We start from the raw sequence: 20791 nt of genomic DNA, 5'->3' as shown, positions 1-20791 counted from the left end.
GTGTCTGACCAAAGTCACATGATATTTTAATGTATGTCACGTTTACGCGACGAAACAGGAAACGTTGTAGTCGAGTGTTTTTTTTTCAAGCATGGCGGGGGTAGATGGAGAAAAGAAATCGGTATTGGAGATGGTAAGTGTTGCTAACTACTTTAGCGACTAGGGCATGAAAATATGCCTCTGAATAGTTGTCTGAAATTGTCCTCATGTGGTGCCGTAATTCGGCTATTGCAGCCTCATCGTGTATTGGCAGTTTTCCACGGTTCGTGTGGAAGAAGACTCACTGGCACTGGTCGTGATTTGACTACAGTAGCGTTATGTCAGACCAGGCACTGTTAACTCAAATACACAATGTACATACTTATTTTAATTGAGCCTGATCCATGCTGCCTGTGTTGCCAGTTATCTAGGGTTTGTTTTGACAACTCGTACATTTAACCGGCAAGAGGTTGACTGTACAACAACCTGTCATTTAGAAAGCAGTCCACTGGGGGCAGTGTTTCCATTATATTTAGTTTATTCAAAGCCCATTACACGTGTGTTTGCGCTACTCTTCCTTGGGTCCAGCAAAATTAAGGCAGTTTATATATTTTTTTAAACATTACAATACATTCAGACTGTGTGCCCTCAGACCACTTCTCTACCACATATCTACAGTACAATGTGTGTGTGTGTGTGTGTGTGTGTGTGTGTGTGTGTGTGTGTGTGTGTGTGTGTGTGTGTGTGTGTGTGTGTGTGTGCTTCACAGTCCCCACTGTTCCATAAGGTGTTTTTTTTATTACTTTTTTTATCTACTTGTACTGTTTGTGTAACAGTTTAACTTTAGTCCGTCCCCTCGCGCGAACCAGGGACCCTCTGCACACATCAACAACAGTCACCCCCATCGCTCCACAAAAGCCGCGGCCCTTGCAGAGCCGGGGAACCACTACTTCAAGGCCTCAGAGCGAGTGATGTCACCGATTGAAACGCTATTAGCGCGCACCACTGCTAACTAGCTAGCAATTTCACATCGGTTACTTTTGCATCAGTTACTTGATGTGGAATAGAGTTCCATGTAGTCATGGCTCTATGTAGTACTGTGCTCCTCCCATAGTCTGTTCTGTACTTGGGGACTGTGAAGAGACCTCTGGTGGCATGTCTTGTGGGGTATGCATGGGTGTCTGAGCTGTGGGCCAGTAGTTTAAACAGACAGCTCGGTGCATTCAACATGTCAATACCTCTCATAAATACAAGTAGTGATGAAGTCAATCTCTCCTCCACTTTGAGCCAGGAGAGATTGACATGCATATTATTGTTAGCTCTCTGTGTACATTCAAGGGCCAGCAGAGTTGCAAAGAAAAAGCTATATCTCAGACTGGCCAATTAAAAAGAAAAGATTAAGATGGGCAAAAGAACACAGACACTGGACAGAGGAGCTCTGCCTAGAAGGCCAGCATCCCGGAGTCGCCTCTGCACTGTTGACTGGTGTTTTGCAGGTACTATTTAATGAAGCTGCCAGTTGAGGACTTGTGAGGCGTCTGTTTCTCAAACTAGACACTCTAATGTACTTGTCCTCTTGCTCAGTTGTGCACCGGGGCCTCCCACTCCTCTTTCTATTCCGGTTAGAGCCAGTTTGCGCTGTTCTGTGAAGGGAGTAGTACACAGCGCTGTACGAGATATTCAGTTTCTTGGAAATTTCTCACATGCAATAGCTTTCATTTCTGAGAACAAGAATAGACTGACGAGTTTCAGAAGAAAGGTCTTTGTTTCTGGCCATTTTGAGCCTGTAATTGAACCCACAAATGCTGATGCTCCAGATACTCAACTAGTCTAAAGAAGGCCAGTTTTATTGCTTCTTTAGTCAGAACAACAGTTTTCAGCTGTGCTAACATAATTGCAAAAGGGTTTTCTAATGATCAATTAGCCTTGTACAATGATGAACTTGGATTAGCTAACACAACGTGCCATTGGAACACAGGAGTGATGGTTGCTGATAACGGGCCTCTGTACACCTATGTAGATATTCCATTAAAAATCAGCCGTTTCCAGCTACAATAGTCATTTACAACATTAAATATGTCTACACTGTATTTCTGATCAATTTGATGTTTATTTTAATGGACAAAAAATATGCTTTTCTTTCAAAAACAAGGACATTTCTAAGTGACCCCAAACTTTTGAACGGTAGTATAGGTTCAGAACTTTTATGAAATAGCACAGTTACAAATAAAAATCAAACTGGATGGACATCAGATATAGAGGAAGGCCAGGACCAAAAACAAATAAAATATAACTGTTGTAAAATAGATTGTGTCTGTAAAATGTGTATAGTATGTATAAGCTGGAAGTAGAAGCCAAAGTGTTATTGTTTATTAGTTTACTCTAATTAGGGGAGGGGTGGTAGGGTTAGTGGAATAATACAGGAAGGTATATTCTAAAGACAGAGAATGTGTGTGTATTTACAATCTGTGTACAATATTTACAGTAGATATACTAGGAATGATATATACAGCAGGATATATGTTAGTGAGCTATATATAAATACTAGAGGTTTTGCTGTTTATATTCAGTCACATTCCTGTAAAGCTTAGAGAGGATCTCATGTTAAATAATGTTGAAGTAATATGGCTACAGGTTCATCTGCCTCCCCTAAAGCCCATTCTAGTGGTAAGCTGCTATAGACCACCAAGTGATAACAGTCAGTATCTGGATAACATGTGTGAAATGCTTGATAATGTATGTGATATCAACAGAGAAGTATATTTTCTGGGTGATTTTAAATATTGACTGGCTTTCATCAAGCTGCCCACTCAAGAAAAAGCTTCAAACTGTAACCAGTGCCTGGAACCTGATTCAGGTCATCAGTCAATTTATTAGGGTAGTTACAAACAGCACAGGAACTAAATAATCCACTTGTATTGACCACATCTTTACTAATGTTGCAGAAATCTTCTCTAAAGCAGAATCCACACCCATCAGACATAGTGATCATGATATAATAGCCATATCTAGGAAAACCAAAGTTCCAAAGACTGGGCCTAATATAGTGTATAACCGATCATACTAGAGGTTTTTGCAATGATTCCTATGTTGAAGATGTGAAAAAATGGTCTGATATGTGTGTAAATAGGAACATCTGACGCTGCACTTAAAGCATTTATGAAACTGCTTCTTCAGGTTACTGACAGGCACCCATCAATAAACGGACTGTTAGATCTACCAAATCCCCATGGATAGATGATGCATTGAAAAACTGTATTGACTGAGAGGGATGATGATATGGGAATGGAAAATAAATCTGGCAACTCAGCAGATTGGCAAACGTACAGAGAAAATCACGTAACTAAACAAAAAGAAGAAACGATTCTATGGAATAAAGATGCATTCTTTAAGGAATGATAGTAAAAAGAAGTAGCTAACTCGGCTCCATCTTTCATTGAGACTGATGGCTCATTCATAACAAAACCCTTTGATATTGCCAACCACTTTAATCATGTTTTTGTTGATTAGCAAAGTTAGGCATGAGATACAAAACAACATGCTGATCCTTCATATTCCTGCATAACGGATCAAAGTAATGAAAGCTGAGCGCTGTAGTTTTGAATTTGTGTGGAAGAGGTGAAAAATATATTTGCTATCTATGAATTAGGACAAACCACCTGGAACTGAACTTGGATGGTAAGTTATTAAGTTGGTAGTGGAATACATTGCGATGCTATTTGGCACATCTTCTATCTATGCCTAGAAGACGGAGTGTGCTCTCAGGCCTGGAGGGAGGCTAAGGTCATTACGCTGCACAAGAAAAATAAAAGCACCCTATATGGATTAACATCATTTGCCTTATCATGGCTGGACATTTACCTATCCAATAGAACAGAGGGTTTTCTTTCATGGAAGCCTCTAATGCAAATTCAGTTGAGTGTGGTGTACCGCAGGGCAGCCGGCTTGGACCATTATTGTTTTACTAATGACCTTCCACTGACCTTGAATAAAGTCTGTGTATCCATGTATGCTGACAACTGAACAGTATACAGTGGGGCAAAAAAGTATTTAATCAGCCACCAATTGTGCAAGTTCTCCCACTTAAAAAGATGAGAGAGGCCTGTAATTTTCATCATAGGTACACTTCAACTATGACAGACAAAATTAGAAAAAAAAATCCAGAAAATCACATTGTAGGATTTTTAATGAATTTATTTGCAAATTATGGCGCTAAGGTTAAATTAAAGTTCCGGGTAGAGTACCGGGTGTTAGCCGGCTAGTGACTAAGGTTCAGGGTAGAGTACCAGGTGTTAGCCGGCTAGTGACTAAGGTTCAGGGTGGAGTACCGGGTGTTAGCCGGCTAGTGACTAAGGTTCAGGGTGGAGTACCGGGTGTTAGCCGGCTAGTGACTAAGGTTCAGGGTAGAGTACCAGGTGTTAGCCGGCTAGTGACTAAGGTTCAGGGTAGAGTACCGGGTCTTAGCCGGCTAGTGACTAAGGTTCGGGGTGGAGTACCGGGTGTTAGCCGGCTAGTGACTAAGGTTCAGGGTAGAGTACCGGGTCTTAGCCGGCTAGTGACTAAGGTACCGGGTGTTAGCCGGCTAGTGACTGACTAAGGTTCAGGGTAGAGTACTGGGTGTTAGCCGGCTAGTGACTAAGGTTCAGGGTAGAGTACCGGGTGTTAGCCGGCTAGTGACTAAGGTTCAGGGTGGAGTACCAGGTGTTAGCCGGCTAGTGACTAAGGTTCGGGGTGGAGTACCGGGTGTTAGCCGGCTAGTGACTAAGGTTCAGGGTAGAGTACCGGGTCTTAGCCGGCTAGTGACTAAGGTACCGGGTGTTAGCCGGCTAGTGACTGACTAAGGTTCAGGGTAGAGTACTGGGTGTTAGCCGGCTAGTGACTAAGGTTCAGGGTAGAGTACTGGGTGTTAGCCGGCTAGTGACTAAGGTTCAGGGTAGAGTACCGGGTCTTAGCCGGCTAGTGACTAAGGTTCAGGGTAGAGTACCGGGTCTTAGCCGGCTAGTGACTAAGGTTCAGGGTGGAGTACCGGGTCTTAGCCGGCTAGTGACTAAGGTTCAGGGTGGAGTACCGGGTGTTAGCCGGCTAGTGACTAAGGTTCAGGGTAGAGTACTGGGTGTTAGCCGGCTAGTGACTGACTAAGGTTCAGGGTCTTAGCCGGCTAGTGACTAAGGTTCAGGGTAGAGTACCAGGTGTTAGCCAGCTAGTGACTAAGGTTCAGGGTAGAGTACCGGGTCTTAGCCGGCTAGTGACTGACTAAGGTTCAGGGTAGAGTACCGGGTCTTAGCCGGCTAGTGACTGACTAAGGTTCAGGGTAGAGTACCGGGTCTTAGCCGGCTAGTGACTGACTAAGGTTCAGGGTAGAGTACCGGGTCTTAGCCGGCTAGTGACTGACTAAGGTTCAGGGTAGAGTACCGGGTGTTAGCCGGCTAGTAACTGACTAAGGTTCAGGGTAGAGTACCGGGTGTTAGCCGGCTAGTAACTGACTAAGGTTCAGGGTCTTAGCCGGCTAGTGACTGACTAAGGTTCAGGGTCTTAGCCGGCTAGTGACTAAGGTTCAGGGTAGAGTACCGGGTCTTAGCCGGCTAGTGACTGACTAAGGTTCAGGGTAGAGTACTGGGTGTTAGCCGGCTAGTGACTAAGGTTCAGGGTAGAGTACCGGGTGTTAGCCGGCTAGTGACTAAGGTTCAGGGTAGAGTACCGGGTGTTAGCCTAGTAACTAAGGTTCAGGGTAGAGTACTGGGTGTTAGCCGGCTAGTGACTGACTAAGGTTCAGGGTCTTAGCCGGCTAGTGACTGACTAAGGTTCAGGGTAGAGTACCAGGTGTTAACCAGCTAGTGACTAAGGTTCAGGGTAGAGTACCGGGTCTTAGCCGGCTAGTGACTGACTAAGGTTCAGGGTAGAGTACCGGGTCTTAGCCGGCTAGTGACTGACTAAGGTTCAGGGTAGAGTACCGGGTCTTAGCCGGCTAGTGACTAAGGTTCAGGGTAGAGTACCGGGTCTTAGCCGGCTAGTGACTGACTAAGGTACAGGGTAGAGTACCAGGTGTTAGCCGGCTAGTGACTAAGGTTCAGGGTAGAGTACCGGGTCTTAGCCGGCTAGTGACTAAGGTTCGGGGTGGAGTACCGGGTGTTAGCCGGCTAGTGACTAAGGTTCAGGGTAGAGTACCGGGTCTTAGCCGGCTAGTGACTAAGGTTCAGGGTAGAGTACCGGGTCTTAGCCGGCTAGTGACTAAGGTTCAGGGTAGAGTACTGGGTCTTAGCCGGCTAGTGACTAAGGTTCAGGGTAGAGTACTGGGTCTTAGCCGGCTAGTGACTAAGGTTCAGGGTAGAGTACTGGGTCTTAGCCGGCTAGTGACTAAGGTTCAGGGTAGAGTACTGGGAGGTGGTTGTTTAAGGGTCTGATGGAGCAGACGAGGACTGTGTGTTTAAGGGTCTGATGGAGCAGACGAGGGCTGTGTGTTTAAGGGTCTGATGGAGCAGACGAGGACTGTGTGTTTAAGGGTCTGATGGAGCAGACGAGGACTGTGTGTTTAAGGGTCTGATGGAGCAGACGAGGACTGTGTGTTTAAGGGTCTGATGGTTGTATCTGTGTCTCTAGGTGCAGGCTGATGGAGCAGACGAGGGCTGTGTGACGTTTGTTCTTCATGAGGAGGATCACACTCTGGGGAACTCTCTACGTTACATGGTTATGAAGAGGTTAGTCTCTGACCTCTAACCTCTAACCCTAACTCCCTCTGCTACAATGTCATGAAGAGGTTATTACCTGACCCCTAACCTCTAACCCTAACTCCCTCTGCTACAACGTCATGAAGAGGTTATTACCTGACCCCTAACCTCTAACCCTAACTCCCTCTGCTACAACGTCATGAAGAGGTTATTACCTGACCCCTAACCTCTAACCCTAACTCCCTCTGCTACAACGTCATGAAGAGGTTATTACCTGACCCCTAACCTCTAACCCTAACTCCCTCTGCTACAACGTCATGAAGAGGTTATTACCTGACCCCTAACCCCAGCCTTCTGCGCTATATGTGGTGTGTTCCTCTGCTCAGACGTTGCTGACGCTCGCCAGATCTCACAACGCCTGGATAGGTATTTTACCTCTCAGCTAACCACATGTTATTGCTATCTGGTGCCCAACGGGTACCCAACACAGTCGATGTGGCACGCAACCATTGGTTGATGCATGCAATGTCTGAGCAGGGGAACACGACCAAGATCAAGAAGAGGTTATTACCTAACCCTAACTCCCTCTGCTACAATGTCAGGTTAGTCTTTGATCCCTAACCTCTGACCCTTAACCCTGGGCAACCAACCTCCTTTGATACAGGGCCATAATCCAGCCTTAGCCCCTAGTCCCCGCTCCACAGCCACCGCTGAGATGTGTTGGTGTTGTCAGTAGGTGTCCACCTTGCCTTTTAGGTGGGCTGGTTGAACCTTCGTTGTATTGCTGACTCCTGTAATGCCTCACCATAGTGATATGTCTTCATGTGTGTAATGGTCTGTTTCTGCTGTGTGTTTAGCCTGGATGTAGACTTCTGTGGTTACAGCATCACTCACCCCTCTGAGAGCAAGATCAACTTCCGTATCCAGACCCGAGGTACGTAGGACACAACTCTCCTCCACCCACTGTGTTCTTCTCTCCTCCACCCACTCTGCCGTGTGTGTGTGAAACACTGACTGCATCTTCTCGCTGACATTCCTGAATAGAAATCACCAGACTCCAATCAGGACTCTCCGTCTACATACTGGAGTAAAGACAGCTTGTCATTCTATTGGTGTGTGGTTTCAGTGGGACGTCCTGTGACGTGGTGATCCTGTAGCCTCTACAGCACAGCTTTTAGAAACGATGACCTGTGTGTCGGCTGACCAGCCTCGGATGTTATTCTTGCCAGGAACGTGTGTGTGTCGGCTGACCAGCCTCGGATGTTATTCTTGCCAGGAACGTGTGTGTGTCGGCTGACCAGCCTCGGATGTTATTCTTGCCAGGAACGTGTGTGTGTCGGCTGACCAGCCTCGGATGTTATTCTTGCCAGGAACGTGTGTGTGTCGGCTGACCAGCCTCGGATGTTATTCTTGCCTTGTGTGTTCCAGGTGGGGTTCCAGCAGTAGAACCTTTGAGAAGAGGACTGAATGAGCTCACTGATGTCTGTCAACACGTCCTCAACACCTTCCAGGTACCATCCATACTCCCTCCGTACTTCCCTCCGTACTCCCCTCCGTACTCCACTCCGTACTCCCCTCCGTACTCCCTCCGTACTCCCTCCGTACTCCCCTCCGTACTCCATCCTTGCTCCCTCCATACTTCCCTCCGTACATCCATCCGTACTTCCATCCGTACTCCCTCCGTACTTCCCTCCGTACTTCCCTCCGTACTCCATCCTTGCTTCCCTCCGTACTTCCCTCCGTACTTCCCTCCGTACTCCCTCCGTACTTCCCTCCATACTCCCCTGCATACTCCCCTCCATACTCCCTCCATACTCCCTCCGTACTTCCCTCCATACTCCCTCCGTACTCCCTCCGTACTCCCTCCGTACTCCCCTCCGTACTCCCCTCCGTACTTCCCTCCATACTCCCTCCGTACTCCCCTCCGTACTTCCCTCCGTACTTCCCTCCGTACTTCCCTCCGTACTCCCCTCCGTACTCCACTCCGTACTCCCCTCCGTACTCCCTCCGTACTCCCTCCGTACTCCCCTCCGTACTCCCCTCCGTACTCCCCTCCGTACTCCCCTCCGTACTCCCCTCCGTACTCCCCTCCGTACTTCCCTCCATACTCCCCTCCGTACTTCCCCCGTACTTCCCTCCATACTCCCCTCCGTACTCCCCTCCGTACTCCCTCCGTACTTCCCTCCGTACTTCCCTCCATACTCCCCTCCGTACTTCCATCCGTACTCCCTCCATACTCCCCTCCGTATTTCCCTCCATACTCCCCTCCGTACTTCCCTCCGTACTTCCCTCCATACTCCCCTCCGTACTTCCATCCGTACTTCCATCCGTACTCCCCTCCGTACTCCCCTCCGTACTTCCCTCCGTACTTCCCTCCGTACTTCCCTCCATACTTCCCTCCATACTTCCTGTATCAGTTATAACAGTAGTGGGGACTGTATCCGTTATAACAGTAGCGGGGACTGTATCAGTTATAACAGTAGTGGGGACTGTGTCTGTTATAACAGTAGTGGGGACTGTATCAGTTATAACAGTAGTGGGGACTGTATCAGTTATAACAGTAGCGGGGACTGTATCAGTTATAACAGTAGCGGGGACTGTGTCAGTTATAACAGTAGCGGGGACTGTGTCAGTTATAACAGTAGCGGGGACTGTGTCAGTTATAACAGTAGCGGGGACTGTATCAGTTATAACAGTAGTGGGGACTGTATCAGTTATAACAGTAGTGGGGACTGTGTCAGTTATAACAGTAGTGGGGACTGTATCAGTTATAACAGTAGTGGGGACTGTATCCGTTATAACAGTAGTGGGGACTGTATCAGTTATAACAGTAGTGGGGACTGTGTCAGTTATAACAGTAGTGGGGACTGTATCCGTTATAACAGTAGTGGGGACTGTATCCGTTATAACAGTAGTGGGGACTGTATCCGTTATAACAGTAGTGGGGACTGTATCCGTTATAACAGTAGTGGGGACTGTATCCGTTATAACAGTAGTGGGGACTGTATCCGTTATAACAGTAGTGGGGACTGTATCAGTTATAACAGTAGTGGGGACTGTATCAGTTATAACAGTAGTGGGGACTGTATCAGTTATAACAGTAGTGGGGACTGTATCAGTTATAACAGTAGTGGGGACTGTATCAGTTATAACAGTAGTGGGGACTGTATCAGTTATAACAGTAGTGGGGACTGTATCCGTTATAACAGTAGCTGGGACTGTATCCGTTATAACAGTAGCTGGGACTGTATCCGTTATAACAGTAGTGGGGACTGTGTCAGTTATAACAGTAGCGGGGACTGTATCAGTTATAACAGTAGTGGGGACTGTATCAGTTATAACAGTAGTGGGGACTGTATCAGTTATAACAGTAGTGGGGACTGTATCAGTTATAACAGTAGTGGGGACTGTATCCGTTATAACAGTAGCGGGGACTGTATCCGTTATAACAGTAGCGGGGACTGTGTCAGTTATAACAGTAGCGGGGACTGTGTCAGTTATAACAGTAGCGGGGACTGTGTCAGTTATAACAGTAGCGGGGACTGTGTCTGTTATAACAGTAGCGGGGACTGTATCCGTTATAACAGTAGCGGGGACTGTATCCGTTATAACAGTAGCGGGGACTGTATCCGTTATAACAGTAGTGGGGACTGTATCCGTTATAACAGTAGTGGGGACTGTATCAGTTATAACAGTAGTGGGGACTGTATCAGTTATAACAGTAGTGGGGACTGTGTCTGTTATAACAGTAGTGGGGACTGTATCAGTTATAACAGTAGCGGGGACTGTGTCTGTTATAACAGTAGCGGGGACTGTATCTGTTATAACAGTAGCGGGGACTGTGTCAGTTATAACAGTAGCGGGGACTGTGTCAGTTATAACAGTAGCGGGGACTGTATCCGTTATAACAGTAGTGGGGACTGTATCCGTTATAACAGTAGTGGGGACTGTGTCAGTTATAACAGTAGTGGGGACTGTATCAGTTATAACAGTAGTGGGGACTGTATCAGTTATAACAGTAGTGGATACTGTGTCAGTTATAACAGTAGTGGGGACTGTGTCAGTTATAACAGTAGTGGGGACTGTGTCAGTTATAACAGTAGTGGGGACTGTGTCAGTTATAACAGTAGTGGGGACTGTCAGTTATAACAGTAGTGGGGACTGTGTCAGTTATAACAGTAGTGGGGACTGTGTCAGTTATAACAGTAGTGGGGACTGTGTCAGTTATAACAGTAGTGGGGACTGTGTCTGTTATAACAGTAGTGGGGACTGTGTCAGTTATAACAGTAGTGGGGACTGTGTCAGTTATAACAGTAGTGGGGACTGTATCCGTTATAACAGTAGTGGGGACTGTATCCGTTATAACAGTAGCGGGGACTGTGTCAGTTATAACAGTAGTGGGGACTGTATCAGTTATAACAGTAGTGGGGACTGTATCAGTTATAACAGTAGTGGCGGGGACTGTGTCTGTTATAACAGTAGTGGGGACTGTATCAGTTATAACAGTAGTGGGGACTGTATCAGTTATAACAGTAGTGGCGGGGACTGTGTCTGTTATAACAGTAGTGGGGACTGTATCAGTTATAACAGTAGTGGGGACTGTATCAGTTATAACAGTAGTGGGGACTGTGTCTGTTATAACAGTAGTGGGGACTGTATCAGTTATAACAGTAGTGGGGACTGTATCAGTTATAACAGTAGTGGGGACTGTGTCTGTTATAACAGTAGTGGCGGGGACTGTGTCTGTTATAACAGTAGCGGGGACTGTGTCAGTTATAACAGTAGCGGGGACTGTGTCAGTTATAACAGTAGCGGGGACTGTATCAGTTATAACAGTAGCGGGGACTGTATCAGTTATAACAGTAGTGGGGACTGTGTCAGTTATAACAGTAGTGGGGACTGTGTCTGTTATAACAGTAGTGGGGACTGTGTCAGTTATAACAGTAGTGGGGACTGTGTCAGTTATAACAGTAGTGGGGACTGTGTCAGTTATAACAGTAGTGGGGACTGTGTCAGTTATAACAGTAGTGGGGACTGTGTCAGTTATAACAGTAGTGGGGACTGTTATAACAGTAGTGGGGACTGTTATAACAGTAGTGGGGACTGTATCTGTTATAACAGTAGTGGGGACTGTGTCAGTTATAACAGTAGTGGGGACTGTATCAGTTATAACAGTAGTGGGGACTGTGTCAGTTATAACAGTAGTGGGGACTGTGTCAGTTATAACAGTAGTGGGGACTGTATCAGTTATAACAGTAGTGGGGACTGTATCAGTTATAACAGTAGTGGGGACTGTATCAGTTATAACAGTAGTGGGGACTGTATCAGTTATAACAGTAGCGGGGACTGTATCAGTTATAACAGTAGCGGGGACTGTATCAGTTATAACAGTAGCGGGGACTGTGTCAGTTATAACAGTAGTGGGGACTGTATCAGTTATAACAGTAGTGGGGACTGTATCAGTTATAACAGTAGTGGGGACTGTATCCGTTATAACAGTAGTGGGGACTGTATCAGTTATAACAGTAGTGGGGACTGTGTCAGTTATAACAGTAGTGGGGACTGTATCCGTTATAACAGTAGTGGGGACTGTATCCGTTATAACAGTAGTGGGGACTGTATCCGTTATAACAGTAGTGGGGACTGTATCCGTTATAACAGTAGTGGGGACTGTATCAGTTATAACAGTAGTGGGGACTGTGTCAGTTATAACAGTAGTGGGGACTGTATCAGTTATAACAGTAGTGGGGACTGTATCCGTTATAACAGTAGTGGGGACTGTGTCAGTTATAACAGTAGCGGGGACTGTATCAGTTATAACAGTAGCGGGGACTGTGTCAGTTATAACAGTAGCGGGGACTGTATCTGTTATAACAGTAGCGGGGACTGTGTCAGTTATAACAGTAGTGGGGACTGTGTCAGTTATAACAGTAGTGGGGACTGTATCGTTTATAACAGTAGTGGGGACTATATCAGTTATAACAGTAGCGGGGACTGTGTCTGTTACAACAGTAGCGGGGACTGTGTCAGTTATAACAGTAGTGGGGACTGTATCAGTTATAACAGTAGTGGGGACTGTATCCGTTATAACAGTAGTGGGGACTGTATCAGTTATAACAGTAGTGGGGACTGTATCAGTTATAACAGTAGTGGGGACTGTATCAGTTATAACAGTAGCGGGGACTGTGTCTGTTACAACAGTAGCGGGGACTGTGTCAGTTATAACAGTAGTGGGGACTGTATCAGTTATAACAGTAGTGGGGACTGTGTCAGTTATAACAGTAGCGGGGACTGTCTGTTATAACAGTAGTGGGGACTGTATCAGTTATAACAGTAGTGGGGACTGTGTCAGTTATAACAGTAGCGGGGACTGTATCAGTTATAACAGTAGTGGGGACTGTTATAACAGTAGTGGGGACTGTTATAACAGTAGTGGGGACTGTATTAGTTATAACAGTAGTGGGGACTGTATCAGTTATAACAGTAGTGGGGACTGTATCAGTTATAACAGTAGTGGGGACTGTATCAGTTATAACAGTAGTGGGGACTGTGTCAGTTATAACAGTAGTGGGGACTGTGTCTGTTATAACAGTAGTGGGGACTGTGTCAGTTATAACAGTAGTGGGGACTGTGTCAGTTATAACAGTAGTGGGGACTGTGTCAGTTATAACAGTAGTGGGGACTGTATCAGTTATAACAGTAGTGGGGACTGTGTCAGTTATAACAGTAGTGGGGACTGTATCAGTTATAACAGTAGTGGGGACTGTATCAGTTATAACAGTAGTGGGGACTGTTATAACAGTAGTGGGGACTGTATCAGTTATAACAGTAGTGGGGACTGTATCAGTTATAACAGTAGTGGGGACTGTGTCTGTTATAACAGTAGTGGGGACTGTGTCTGTTATAACAGTAGTGGGGACTGTGTCAGTTATAACAGTAGCGGGGACTGTGTCAGTTATAACAGTAGCGGGGACTGTGTCAGTTATAACAGTAGCGGGGACTGTGTCAGTTATAACAGTAGCGGGGACTGTGTCAGTTATAACAGTAGTGGGGACTGTGTCAGTTATAACAGTAGTGGGGACTGTGTCAGTTATAACAGTAGTGGGGACTGTGTCAGTTATAACAGTAGTGGGGACTGTATCAGTTATAACAGTAGCGGGGACTGTGTCAGTTATAACAGTAGTGGGGACTGTGTCAGTTATAACAGTAGTGGGGACTGTGTCAGTTATAACAGTAGTGGGGACTGTGTCTGTTATAACAGTAGTGGGGACTGTGTCAGTTATAACAGTAGTGGGGACTGTGTCAGTTATAACAGTAGTGGGGACTGTATCCGTTATAACAGTAGTGGGGACTTTATCCGTTATAACAGTAGTGGGGACTGTATCAGTTATAACAGTAGCGGGGACTGTGTCAGTTATAACAGTAGTGGGGACTGTATCAGTTATAACAGTAGTGGGGACTGTATCAGTTATAACAGTAGTGGCGGGGACTGTGTCTGTTATAACAGTAGTGGGGACTGTGTCTGTTATAACAGTAGTGGCGGGGACTGTGTCTGTTATAACAGTAGCGGGGACTGTGTCTGTTATAACAGTAGTGGCGGGGACTGTGTCTGTTATAACAGTAGTGGCGGGGACTGTGTCTGTTATAACAGTAGTGGGGACTGTGTCAGTTATAACAGTAGTGGGGACTGTGTCAGTTATAACAGTAGTGGGGACTGTGTCTGTTATAACAGTAGTGGGGACTGTGTCTGTTATAACAGTAGTGGGGACTGTATCAGTTATAACAGTAGTGGGGACTGTATCAGTTATAACAGTAGTGGGGACTGTGTCTGTTATAACAGTAGTGGGGACTGTGTCTGTTATAACAGTAGTGGGGACTGTGTCAGTTATAACAGTAGCGGGGACTGTGTCAGTTATAACAGTAGCGGGGACTGTGTCAGTTATAACAGTAGCGGGGACTGTATCAGTTATAACAGTAGCGGGGACTGTGTCAGTTATAACAGTAGTGGGGACTGTGTCTGTTATAACAGTAGTGGGGACTGTGTCAGTTATAACAGTAGTGGGGACTGTGTCAGTTATAACAGTAGTGGGGACTGTGTCAGTTATAACAGTAGTGGGGACTGTGTCAGTTATAACAGTAGCGGGGACTGTGTCAGTTATAACAGTAGCGGGGACTGTATCAGTTATAACAGTAGTGGGGACTGTGTCAGTTATAACAGTAGTGGGGACTGTGTCAGTTATAACAGTAGTGGGGACTGTATCAGTTATAACAGTAGTGGGGACTTATAACAGTAGTGGGGACTGTATCAGTTATAACAGTAGTGGGGACTGTATCAGTTATAACAGTAGTGGGGACTGTTATAACAGTAGTGGGGACTGTATCAGTTATAACAGTAGTGGGGACTGTATCAGTTATAACAGTAGTGGGGACTGTGTCAGTTATAACAGTAGTGGGGACTGTGTCAGTTATAACAGTAGTGGGGACTGTATCCGTTATAACAGTAGTGGGGACTGTGTCAGTTATAACAGTAGCGGGGACTGTGTCAGTTATAACAGTAGTGGGGACTGTATCAGTTATAACAGTAGTGGGGACTGTGTCAGTTATAACATTAGTGGGGACTGTTATAACAGTAGTGGGGACTGTGTCAGTTATAACAGTAGTGGGGACTGTATCAGTTATAACAGTAGTGGGGACTGTTATAACAGTAGTGGGGACTGTATCAGTTATAACAGTAGTGGGGACTGTGTCAGTTATAACAGTAGTGGGGACTGTGTCAGTTATAACAGTAGTGGGGACTGTGTCAGTTATAACAGTAGTGGGGACTGTATCCGTTATAACAGTAGTGGGGACTGTATCCGTTATAACAGTAGTGGGGACTGTGTCAGTTATAACAGTAGCGGGGACTGTGTCAGTTATAACAGTAGTGGGGACTGTATCAGTTATAACAGTAGTGGGGACTGTATCAGTTATAACAGTATTGGCGGGGACTGTGTCTGTTATAACAGTAGTGGGGACTGTGTCAGTTATAACAGTAGTGGGGACTGTGTCAGTTATAACAGTAGTGGGGACTGTGTCAGTTATAACAGTAGTGGGGACTGTGTCAGTTATAACAGTAGTGGGGACTGTGTCAGTTATAACAGTAGTGGGGACTGTGTCAGTTATAACAGTAGTGGGGACTGTGTCAGTTATAACAGTAGTGGGGACTGTGTCAGTTATAACAGTAGTGGGGACTGTGTCAGTTATAACAGTAGCGGGGACTGTGTCAGTTATAACAGTAGCGGGGACTGTATCAGTTATAACAGTAGTGGGGACTGTGTCAGTTATAACAGTAGTGGGGACTGTGTCAGTTATAACAGTAGTGGGGACTGTATCAGTTATAACAGTAGTGGGGACTGTTATAACAGTAGTGGGGACTGTATCAGTTATAACAGTAGTGGGGACTGTATCAGTTATAACAGTAGTGGGGACTGTTATAACAGTAGTGGGGACTGTATCAGTTATAACAGTAGTGGGGACTGTATCAGTTATAACAGTAGTGGGGACTGTGTCAGTTATAACAGTAGTGGGGACTGTATCAGTTATAACAGTAGTGGGGACTGTGTCAGTTATAACAGTAGTGGGGACTGTGTCAGTTTTAACAGTAGTGGGGACTGTATCAGTTATAACAGTAGTGGGGACTGTGTCAGTTATAACAGTAGTGGGGACTGTATCAGTTATAACAGTAGTGGGGACTGTATCAGTTATAACAGTAGTGGGGACTGTTATAACAGCAGTGGGGACTGTATCAGTTATAACAGTAGTGGGGACTGTATCAGTTATAACAGTAGTGGGGACTGTTATAACAGTAGTGGGGACTGTATCAGTTATAACAGTAGTGGGGACTGTTAGATACTATTTACAGTTGCTTATGATTAGATCTCTGCTGTTAAACTGATAGATGTACCCTAGTATCTGCTGTGTTATTGGGTTAACACGCGTGTGTGTGTGTGTGTGTGTGTGTGTGTGTGTGTGTGTGTGTGTGTGTGTGTGTGTGTGTGTGTGTGTGTGTGTGTGTGTGTGTGTGTGTGTGTGTGTGTGTGTGTGTGTGTGTGTGTGTGTGTGTAGAGGAGTGTGAGTGAGTTCAGATCACAGCAGGAGGACGTCATGGAGTGAGGAGCCCAGCGGGAGCGTGGACGGGATATGAAACATACGTCTCTGTATTTTGATCCTAATGCTGTACATTGTTGATAGATAAGAATGATTTGTTTTCCCAATGAACCAATCTCATGTTGTTATTGGACGAGGATCCAGTCGGCATGACATTCTGTTTGTCTAAACTTTACTAAAGTATTTTATTAGAGAATTGACTCGTTTGTTGTGACTGGTGTGATTTATAAATCCATTAATCAGATGAGGGTTGCGTCGCAAATAGCACCCTATTCCATATATTGAATTTAGAAATATCAGAACGAGCTAAGTCAGTCTGTGCATTCTGAAAGTATTCAGACCCCTTCCCCTTTTCCACATTTTGTAAAGTTACAGCCTTATTCTAAAATGGATTAAATAAATTAAAATCCTCATCAATTTACACAATACCCCATGATGACATCACAATACCCTATGATGACATCACAATACCCCACCCCACTGCTCATACCACTTGTTTTATATACCCAGAATGCCATTTATTTTATAAACCCAGAATAACACTTGTTTTATATACCCAGAATGCCATTTATTTTATAAACCCAGAATAACACTTGTTTTATATACCCAGAATACAACTTGTTTTATATACCCAGAATACAACTTGTTTTATAAACCCAGAATGCAACTTGTTTAATAAGCCCAGAATACCACTTGTAGCACCCTGCAACAGTCAGCAAGGTTATTTGGGGAAAATAGGTTCTTTGTTTCATTTTAAAATTGTTTCATTCCATTATATGCCGATTCTTACTATTAAATATACACTGAGGGAATAAAACATTAAGAAAACTTTCCTAATAGTGCGGTCTTAGTGCCACCATCAGTTTGTGGTGGTAAAAGGACAGCTACGAAGAATAAAGATATCAATTCTCTTGACAAATAGTGTTGTCTACAGTTTAACATTAGGTACTCTACCTAAAGTGAGCAAAACCTTGAGACTTCCTTAATATTAAAGATTGGCACCAGCTGTTGTTGACAGAGACACACCCCACCCCCTGATCTTACCGGAGCCTCCTGTTCTTTTCTTGCCGATGCACAGAAAACCCAGCTAACTGTATATTATCCATGTCCTTCTTAAGCCACTGTTACGCACGCCTCTGAGAAGAGGGAACGCAACACCCTGCTACAACTCAACTCCCCGTGAAGTGAAAGAGGTATGGACTGTAGGTGCGAATAAGGATGACAAAAGTCAGAATTTACCGTTTACTAGGATTTATTTCCTTAAACGGTAATATGGGGAAAGGGGGCTGGACGGAACCAAAGGAAAGAAAGTAAATATCAAAGCTCCCCCTCTCTAACCTGCCTACCCACTTAACTTACCTAACTAAGCACCACCTGGTGCCCTAACCAAAATACAGGGGGTGGTCCGCCCAGGTCTTACCTAGTGTGCCTAGACATTGAATATACTACGGGTATATGTATGCCCTCGGGCCTCTTGCCTAAGCACTCCCTAAGTGCCTTCCCCTTCCCCCCTGGGAACAAATGAAACAGATTAATTATTAACAATTTCACGAACACTTTACAACAAAACTGAGTAAACTAACTCAGGCCACTAAAGAACTTTTGACGAAGCAACAAACACAGAACATATCAAAGCTGCTACCAACAACAACTAACACATTACATACCACACTTTCTGTTAAACAACCAACACTATATCACAATCTAATTCTCCAGCAAAAAGAATCTCTCTAATCTTTCTCATGATCTTCCATCTCCCTCTAACCGCCAATCATTTCTCCAAAACAGAACACTGGCTTTTATATCTTCTGGTGGCAATGGTGATTAGAGTCAGCTGCTTCTTGACGAGGGGGCGGAGTCAGCTCCAATCATCAATTAGCCTGGGGTCGACCAATCAGTTGGTTGGGGAGGCTTCCAGGAAGCCATCTCCTGAAACACACACTCAAATACAAACCAGAACACAGAAACTGGGGAACGTAACAGCCACAACTCAGTGAAACAGGATATTACTGTTTTTAATGTCCCGTTGATAGGATGGTCTTGAACGGAGCTTATCCAGTTTATTCTCCAATGATTGCACCTTCGGCAGTAGAATGGAAGGTAAATGTGGATTATCCACTCGCTGACGCAGTCTCGCCAGGAATCCAGCTCGTCAACCTCTCTAGTGGCGTCAACTCTTCTTACAAACGACGGGAAATGGTGGGAATGATGGGCCTGGTCCGGGAAGAGCAGTATATCCTCCACATCCAACTCATTACAGAAAAAATCCTCGTCCAGTTTGAGGTGAGTACTCGCTGTTCTGATGTCCAGAAGCTCTTTTCGGTCGTAGGAAACGATGGCGGAAACATTATGTACAAAACAAGTTAAACAGAGCAAGGTTATTATCCTGAAAGGTGAATTTGTCTCCCAGTGTCTGTTGGAAAGCAGACTGAACCAGGTTTTCCTCTAGTATTTTGACTGTGCTTAGCTCTATTCCTTTTATTTTATCCTAAAAAACTCCCTAGTCCTTGCTGATGACAAGTATACCCATAACATGGTAGAGACACAAACATTCTTGAAAATATGAGTAGAGGTACTCAGTGATGTGTTGTGTTGGATTGGATTTACCCCAAACAACGCTTTGCGTTCAGGACAAAGTTAATTTATTTGCCAAATTGTTTGCAGTTTAACTTTAATGCCTTATTGCAAACAGGGTGCATGTTTGGGAATATTTTGATTATGTACAGGTTTCCTTCTTTTCCCTTTGTCGTTTAGGTTAGTATTGTGGAGTAACTGAGGATGAATCTACAACATTGTCTTCTCCTATCCCAGCCATTAAACTCTGAGTGTTTTAAAATCACGATTGGCCTCATGGTGAAATCCCTGAGTGGTTTCCTTCTTCTCGGGCAACTGAGTTCGGAAGGACACCTGTGCAGTGCATTCAGAAAGTATTCAGACCACTTTACTTTTTCAAAATTATCCTAAAATGGATTAAATAGATTTTTTCCCCCTCATCAATCTACGAACAACAACCCATAATGACAAAGCAAAAACAGGTTTTAAGAAATGTTTCCAAATTTCTTACAAATAAAATAGCACATTTACGTAAGTATTCAGACCCTTTACTCAGTACTTTGTTGAGGCACCTTTGGCAGTGATTACAGCCTTGAGTCTTGGGTATTACGCTACAAGCTTGACACATTTGTATTTGGGGAGTTTCTCTTAAGGCTCTGTCAGGTCGCTCCAGCAGGTATATTGCACTGGTCATCCCCAAAGCCAACACTTCCTTTGACCACCTTTCCTTCCAGTTCTCTGCTGCCAATGACTGGAACGATGTGCAAAAATCTCTGAAGCTGGAGTCTTATATATCCCTCACTAACTTTAAGCATCAGCTGTCTGAGCAGCTTACCGATCACTGTACCTGTACACAGCCAATCTGTAAATAGCCCACCCAACTACCTCATCCCCATATTATTACTTACCCTCTTGCACCCCAGTATCTCTACTTTTGTTTATTACGTTTGTTTATTCCGTGTGTAACTCTGTGTTGTTTTTGTCGCACTGCTTTGCTTTTTTCTCTTGGCCAGGTCACAGTTGTAAATGAGAACTTGTTCTCAACTAGCCTACCTGGTTAAATAAAGGTGTTCTCAACTAGCCTACCTGGTTAAATAAAGGTGTTCTCAACTAGCCTACCTGGTTAAATAAAGGTGTTCTCAACTAGCCTACCTGGTTAAATAAAGGTGTTCTCAACTAGCCTACCTGGTTAAATAAAGGTGTTCTCAACTAGCCTACCTGGTTAAATAAAGGTGTTCTCAACTAGCCTACCTGGTTAAATAAAGGTGTTCTCAACTGACCTACCTGGTTAAATAAAGGTGTTCTTAACTAGCCTACCTGGTTAAATAAAGGTGTTCTCAACTGGCCTACCTGGTTAAATAAAGGTGTTCTCAACTAGCCTACCTGGTTAAATAAAGGTGTTCTCAACTGGTCTACCTGGTTAAATAAAGGTGTTCTTAACTAGCCTA

The 20791-nt window shown here is 44.7% G+C and overlaps 1 protein-coding gene across 1 annotated transcript; it reads left to right on the top strand.

Moving 5' to 3' along the window:
• Positions 1-35: 35 nt before the first annotated feature.
• polr1d (RNA polymerase I and III subunit D) lies at positions 36-16990 on the top strand. The gene is made up of 5 exons (XM_038982324.1): positions 36-133; positions 6577-6674; positions 7502-7578; positions 8073-8155; positions 16749-16990. Exons 1-5 carry the CDS (start codon positions 92-94, stop codon positions 16794-16796), a joined length of 348 nt encoding a protein of 115 aa, XP_038838252.1. The 5' UTR covers positions 36-91; the 3' UTR covers positions 16797-16990.
• The last annotated feature ends 3801 nt before the right edge of the window (positions 16991-20791 follow it).

The sequence above is a fragment of the Salvelinus namaycush genome, unplaced genomic scaffold, assembly GCF_016432855.1.
Source record: "Salvelinus namaycush isolate Seneca unplaced genomic scaffold, SaNama_1.0 Scaffold1118, whole genome shotgun sequence".
Lineage (NCBI taxonomy): Eukaryota > Metazoa > Chordata > Actinopteri > Salmoniformes > Salmonidae > Salvelinus > Salvelinus namaycush.
Note: the sequence above shows the minus strand (reverse complement) of the source record. Positions and strands in the feature narration are given on the sequence as shown.

Excerpts from the sequence above, each read along its gene's own strand:
- polr1d (XM_038982324.1), top strand. The coding sequence starts at position 92 with ATGGCGGGGGTAGATGGAGAAAAGAAATCGGTATTGGAGATG. Across the intron at positions 134-6,576 it reads AGAAATCGGTATTGGAGATG|GTGCAGGCTGATGGAGCAGA; the intron begins GTAAGTGTTGCT and ends CTGTGTCTCTAG. Across the intron at positions 6,675-7,501 it reads CGTTACATGGTTATGAAGAG|CCTGGATGTAGACTTCTGTG; the intron begins GTTAGTCTCTGA and ends CTGTGTGTTTAG.